This window comes from Diadema antillarum, unplaced genomic scaffold (genome assembly GCF_040938485.1).
Source record: "Diadema antillarum isolate AM-2024a unplaced genomic scaffold, OU_Dant_1.0 seq00000131_RagTag, whole genome shotgun sequence".
NCBI lineage: Eukaryota > Metazoa > Echinodermata > Echinoidea > Diadematoida > Diadematidae > Diadema > Diadema antillarum.
The window spans coordinates 933,232-940,709 of record NW_027271209.1 but is presented as its reverse complement, the minus strand read 5'-3'; the positions used below and the strand labels follow the sequence as shown (position 1 = coordinate 940,709).

General features: G+C 39.6%; 1 protein-coding gene across 1 annotated transcript; it reads right to left on the bottom strand.

Annotated features, from left to right (window-relative positions):
- Window positions 1-4,336: 4,336 nt before the first annotated feature.
- On the bottom strand, window positions 4,337-6,094 carry LOC139727463 (four-jointed box protein 1-like). The gene has a single exon (XM_071638436.1). The coding sequence runs from the start codon at window positions 6,092-6,094 to the stop codon at window positions 4,337-4,339; it is 1,758 nt and encodes a 585-aa protein (XP_071494537.1).
- Between the last annotated feature and the right edge of the window lie 1,384 nt (window positions 6,095-7,478).

Here is a 7,478-nt window from a genome sequence, read left to right as displayed (position 1 = left end):
ACAGCTCTAAATTGATAAGGATGTATGCAGTGTGAGTGAAATCTTATCGCTTTGAGAAGATATACGTAGAAGTAATCATCCCCCTTATTTCGACGTCTATCTGGTATCCGTTTCTTTCACACACACACACACACACACACACACACACACACACACACACAAGCACAGGCACATACACGCACACCCACACACGCTTTTTGTCGCTTTCTCCTCGCCTTGTTCTACCCATCAATATCTCGTTACATTTATCCTTCCACCTACTTTCATCTATTATATTTCATCGACACAACGGGGTTATTTTTGTATTCTTTCCACCGTTGTAACAGAACACAGTCCTTTGCCACCGTGCCACTCAAGAACAGCAGCAGCAGCAACAACAGCACTTGCAACAACAACAACTACTACTACTACTATACTACTACTACTACTACCACTATTACTACTACTACTACTACTACTACTACTACTACTATACTACTACTACTACTACTGCTACTACTACTACTACTACTACTACTACTACTGCTACTACTACTACTACTACTACTACTACTACTACTACTACTACTACTACTACTATAAAAACAAAAATGAAACAAAAAGCCCAATCACGGTTATGTGCATTGGATGAAATGCATCATCAGAACAGAATAATGTCAAGTTATATGACTATCATGACAACATCTGAGCACTTGTGGACATTCACATTATGTGCTATGCATTTATTATAAGCTTTGTTAAATATTATCATGAAATGGACTTTAGAATCTGCAATTTGTTTGGTCAATTATAACCTATATTGATTTTTATTGATCCACACTGAACCATGCGTCCGGTAAAATCCGAATGCATGGCTCAGGCCTTATTATGTTGTAGGTGTACCAGACGCTTGATTGGGGGGGGGGGGGGGGGAATATATATATATTTCGTGAATTTACGGGCCCATTTTATTAAATGAATGATGCACAGGCCTATTTCGTGGATAGGCCAAAATTGGATGCTCTCGTTTATTTTTTAGAATAGTCTATAAAAACCATCTCCTGCTGTCGTGGAGTTTCAAAGTTAAACTCGCACATCCAATTCTCACCGATCCACTCTGTCCTGTGCATCATTTTGTGTATTATCATTATCATCCATGCTTTGTAGAGACTTCTGGAGTCCAGCTGACGAGGCAAAATGCGTTTTGGATCAAACAAACAAAGTGAATGAATAAACAGAAGAAAATAAAACACAGTCAACGTTCACGAAGGAAGTCACAACATATCAACCAATACAAAACAAATCAATTGTCATAAATTGATGTATCTTCATTATCAACAGATCATTTAATGATCATGACACTATAAGTCCAAAAGTGTACAAATGAAATATCCTTGAGTGATTGCCTTGCAATGATTGTCAATGTCTTAGTTTAAAGCAAAAGTTTGGCTTCAGTACGTTTATAGATCTCAACAGTACATCTTACCCGGTACAATGCTCTGCATACAATGTATAGGCCTACTACATCAGCCATACGAAGGTAATTAATATACGTGTTGTAAATGAGTTGCATAACACAGATTCCGGTAGGTTACATGACGGACGAACCGGACGATGTTAGTGATATTGCAAAATAATGATTGTGCTTTTCATGAATCGATTAACATAAAAAAAAGTGATGTAGCACGTCATCAAACAAAACAGAAGAAGAAAAACCCCAGTCCAAACAAATGTATTGTATATAGAGGGAGTACTTCCTTATACACGCGTAATATTCATATTCCGATGGCGATCCGCCGTTCCAATCATCGGTTTTCATTATATTATTTATTTGCTTGTTGTTTGTTTGCATGCTTCTTTCTTTCTTTATGTATGGGATGATGTATGTATGTGTGTGTGTATGTATGTATGTATGTATATATGTATATGTCATGCATATGTGTGTGTGTGGGGGGGGGGTATGCCATGGCATTCTGTGGAGAGAGCAACTAACGGCAGTGTTTTGAACAACATTAAAGAATATTGAAAAATAATAACAATTCGCCAACTACACGTGATTGCAAGACCATCATGGATGACAATTAAGTCATCACAACGTTTTCTTTGAATACGTAACAAGTTTAGACAACTTTGTTATAAACGTTATACTTTATGCCCTTATCTCTTATCTTTGATAAGCCTTTAACGGTAAAGAAATGAATAATATTGTGCGGATATGTCATACGAGAAAGAGATAATTTCATTATACAATAATTAATCATTTTATCATACATTGATATTCATCATTGACATGATCGTGAAAGCATTACTCAAAATTGGACACAGAAAGAGTTCCCACCGTGACAATAATAACAACATTTTCATCTTAAATAATATACATATTCTGAACCAGTTAAAAGGTAGTCTTAAAAAGTACAATTTCAGAAGCACAACAATGATCACCCTTTTGGTCAAACTCTGATTAAAAGTGAGGAAGTTATGAATCCTTAAAATTCGCTGTGTTTTGCGGAACAATATTGAACAGTACGTTGACTTGAATTTTCCAAATGAGTGAGCAGGTAATGGCATAACCAAATCATCTACAGATTGTGTACCAAAATGACGAAATTTCAACTTTTCTGCTATAAAAGTGTAAAACAGTATATGTATTCCTGGCTGAATGATAATTCATAATTATAATCAGTCAGATACATTAGGATTTGACGCTTGAACGCAATTACGTTTGAAAAAAAAATAGCAAAAAATGGAAATTTCAAGATTTTATGCAAACCTGTAATGGCAGGTTGTGAGGTGCTGCTCATCAACTCACTATTTGCAAATTCTTACTGGCTGTTTATGAGCTGCGCTATTTTTTGAAAATTATCCAAACTTCACAATTTCATAATTTTCTCAAGTTTTATCCCATTTTAATCAAAGTTTTACTGTTGTACTTGTGAAATGTTACACTTTCTTTTCGAGCTAACTATTTGCTAGTTTAGAATTGTCTTTTAACAGCGAGTAATGATAAAGCAGAACAATGTTGTGCATTCGTACAAAAATAAGGCATTATACAAAATTGTACTTTATAATGACCACCAACGAGGTGCAGTAATGCGTAGAAATGATTGGCGAATGATAAAGTCGATTACACAGATATTGCACGACATAAACAACGCATTACAGACTACATAATATTTCCCTGCCCATAACATTATCGTGAATTTCATTAAAGTCGTGTTAACGCATTATACCCTGCAAAAGGCAAGTACATATATAGTACACTATAAAAACATCGGTGTTAGATTTAACACCACGGGTGTTAAATCTAACACCGATCAAACTTCAATAAAGGACCACACCCACAGGTGTTGAAAATGCACTGTGATGGTGTTGAAAAGTGTTCACCTGACACTTCGTGGTGTTAATTTGACACTGTACTGGTGTTAATTAAAGAATGACACCACATGGTGTTGATTTGATATTTGTTGGTGTTAATATCAGTGGTTTATCACCCGTCCAGCTTCAATAAGAGACCACACCAGCTGGTGTTACTTTGGTGTAAATTTATTTTCACATTTTTTCAAAAATCTAGTATTTTAATGTAAAATTCTTGATCGTCTTGTTTAAATTAAAAATCAACAAGAAGTGCAGTTACTAAGAAACTCTTCAAAAAACAGTTTAAAATTTGGAAATGACACCCGGAGGTGTTAATTTAACACCACAAATGAGCATCGAAAATTTAACACCAGCTCGGTGTTCACTATTTAACACCGGACTTTTTGCAGTGTATGAGGTGTGATGGGAAGAGAAACGAATAAAGCATCTACACTTTAACATCAAATGACGTTTACGGAGAAAGCGCGTCACACTCTCTATTCTATAGTTCGTTTATTTACTTTTATCTACCATTTTTGTGCCATTATAATTGTTTCATTCATCGATTTATTACTTGTTATTTATTCATTCGTCTTTACTTATGAACCATATTGGCCATATATGATTTCAATAAACACTTGGTCTTGGACAGTTTATTTGCAGTTTTATCCAAATTCAAACTTATTCAAAAGCTCAGTCTCAAGGCAAGCACATCTCTCGAGTTTTGTCTGCAGTGTACAGCTGTTTGGGGTTTTTTTTTTTTGAGCTGTTTAAAGGAACATTTCGAAACCGTCAATTTAATTCGTTTTACCAGACTGAAACAAATTCGCTTTCCATCCAACCTGCAATAAAGGGTTTTCTCGAGCCCTCTATTATTAGTGTGAATCAAAAAAAAAATCGACTTCCCAATAGCTCACTATTTCAAAACTACAGTCTCAATTTCTCTCAGTCTCAGTTTTCTATATATAAAAAGTTCAACGTTACTAGGTCTGGAAACGATGAATTATTCTTGACATGAACTGATATGAGACGCAACGGATAAAAGCCTTCGTTGCAAAATCTCCCTAAATTTTGGCGGGAAAGACGGTAAGTATTCGTACAGTGGCTCTTCCGAGTTTAGAGCAGCCTGGAGCAAATCCCAGCCACTGTTCTCAGACGATAATACAGTATGTAATCCACGAACCGTTTGAAGGCGAAACACACACACAGAATTCAGTACCTGGTCGAGATAATGGCCATATCGAGAGAGCATACGATAGCCGTGCAACATTCCCGACTCATTGTCCAAAAATGTCAATCGATTACTGGAGACTGAGTATTCGACATTATGCACGGGCTGCTCAAGCATGTGCTTGTTCCACTGCAGGTTTACCAGCGAATTAATGGTGCGGTCTAAATTGGCGGTCACATAGTCAAAAACTACGAGATCTGACCACTGGGCTAATTTAGTTAAGTGGTCTCGATTGTCCTTCTGGTCAAACTCGGATGAATGCTCCTCCAGTTGGACTGGTCCAAAGGTTTGGTTCGGCGCTCGCAGTTCTAATGGCATATAGGCAGGTTCAAGGTCCGAAACCCATTTTGTCGCTACGATGATTTTTTGGTCTTCCCATCCGGCCCTGCTTGCATTTTGTCTAACCATTTCCCACTGATCGTTTTCTTTGGAAAACCTCAGCAGCACTGCAAGGGGAAGATTGTCGATGCTTAGAAGACGTGAAAGATGAAAAGACAAGATCTCGCCCTGTATCTGATCGAAATTCTGTCGGTAACGACAACACAACTTGTCACCATTGTCTAAAATAGCCAGACGATTTTTGCCGCGCCCACACCCGGGCAAAAGCTGGCGTATTTGGCGCCCCCTGACGTCAAAGCTCCAGGCTGATACCTCACTGTCGGACACTTTGTCGGGAAGTAGATTTTCGACATAATCTCCCCATAATATTCTCCTTTGAAATGATATATCATCGGGAGTGGTTTTGTCTGTAAACTGAGCCAGTGCATCACTCATTCTCCCACCCCACCCCTGATTTGCATGATCATCGCTGATGCGTTTCCCCAAATCTCTCTCATCCTTTAGTTTTGAGTCCATCTCTGCTGTTGATGAAGTGTTGCGTGCATTCGTTCCCGCCTCGTGTAGCATTACACCATCACCTCCTTCGCGCAGTTTGCCAATCACGGTGTCACTTGTGCGCCGTGTTTGCTCTCCATCAAAAAGCTGATTAACCTCCGCCGACGAATTAGTTTCGAATTTTGTGAAATTCGATTTTGGCGCTCCCGCTTTGGTAGCATTTGCGGAATGCCCCGTCAGATTTCGGGATTGGATCCCTTTTCTGCTAGATTGAAGGGTATTTCCATCTCCCTTGTCGTGTACGAGTGGATCACGTTTCGTCTCCCCAAATGCTGATCCATCACCGGGCACGGCCCGCTGACTATTGGACGCCACGTCTGGTTGCGTTCTGTCGGTGACTCGTACCGGCGACTGATGGCCCCTGCCGTCGCTCTCCTCTGCTGACGGGGAGTCAATGTTATTTGATTTGAGACGGGGAGGTGGAACCGCATCTACCATCGTTCGAGGCTGTCTAGAATTAAGTGAATATGATCCTCCTATCAATTCCCCATCTTGCGGTGACACTGAACTCACGCCCACAGCGTCAGAAAGCTGACGCAGAGTGTGCGAGCTGTGGCTAGAAACAAAGCTAAGTTGAAGGGTGGCGTACACTACGACGGCCACAACAAATGCGCTCAGGTATCGGAAACCCGCCATTCTAGAGTGCATTCTATACCCCGATTTGTGCTAAAGTCAGCGTGTTAGAAGCGCGAAATTACCTTTTTGACAATTTAAGAGCACATCATGTTATCCTGAGAATGCGTATTTCACAATCACGAGAACACATCTTCATGGCCAGTGCTTTAGAATGATAAATCACACTACCAATGAAAGAAGCGACGATCAACTATTACGTCTCATCAAAAAATGTGCCTGACCGATGCAGAACGAGAACATGGGATAATGCCAGTGGAGTCTTAATGGGAATGTAAAATGAGAGAAGCCCCAAAAGGTTTGATGTTTTGCCTTGACAGGATATTCACGTGGTACAAATTACTTCAGGACTGTAGTATTGTCCGATGTGGGGTACACCCATGTCATGGCGATAATTATTGAGATTATGGTGGCGATCAGTCCAGCTTTACCTCCTCTGCAAATCAAATAAATCACGAAAATCAACAAGAGACAAGCTTCGATTTCATCCAAAGCGCGATTGTTGTATTTTTGTTCCCTTGTCCATGGGGCATTGAGTATTTCCTTGCAACGCCGTGAGGCCGACAAGAGATTGAACGCCACTTTTCACCGATTATCCGACAGTAAGCGCTCCGTACGAAGGCAAGAGACTTGCTTATCAAAAAAATAACACATACACAAAAAACAAACTCACTTGTTCATACAATATTTCAGTTCACAAATCCCTGACGGAGCCGCGATGAATGAACCAGGAATCCACACGAAGCCTTTCAGGCGGTACCTCGCTGCAACTCCGGGGGATTAATCGGATGAATAGACGTCCTCTTCGTTAGCACCCGCAGCCGCGACTACGGGGAGAAACACGAGATGAAAACTGCAGAATTCTCACTCCGCTTTCCCTGATTGGCACTGCTTGAAATCCTTCCATCAGTCCGCAGGGCCTTCTTTTTTCCTGAAGAAGAAAATATATAGACGAAATTGTTAAAACGCGATGAAATAATATTTTTCGCCACTGCATGATGTTTCGCACAGTGTGAACCCTACAGGCGCCTTGTACGCTGAACGATAACAAGGCATTATTATACCGCAGTTCTCTCGCGGGAGCTATACTGTGTAAAAAGCATGGTTGGGTGAGAATGCGTTTTTCTATCCTAGTGCTTTCATGCTGATCATTCGTATTCCAGTCGAATTACATTCATTGAGATGAAACATGTCCCTCACTTCACTTCTCTTTCGGTTAACATTAAAGTTGAATTAAATCACATTACATTCAAAATAATGGCTTACCAGTTCCCCGTATTTGCATTATTATGCTCATTCTGAGTGCGCATCTTCATTTCGTTTATTTCATTTCCAACAAATAAAACATTTGAATACACATAATAACGCAACAATATAATGAAAAACA

What these genes read in the sequence shown, in the direction of transcription:
- LOC139727463 (XM_071638436.1), bottom strand. Translation starts at nt 6,094, where the DNA reads ATGGCGGGTTTCCGATACCTGAGCGCATTTGTTGTGGCCGTCGTAGTG.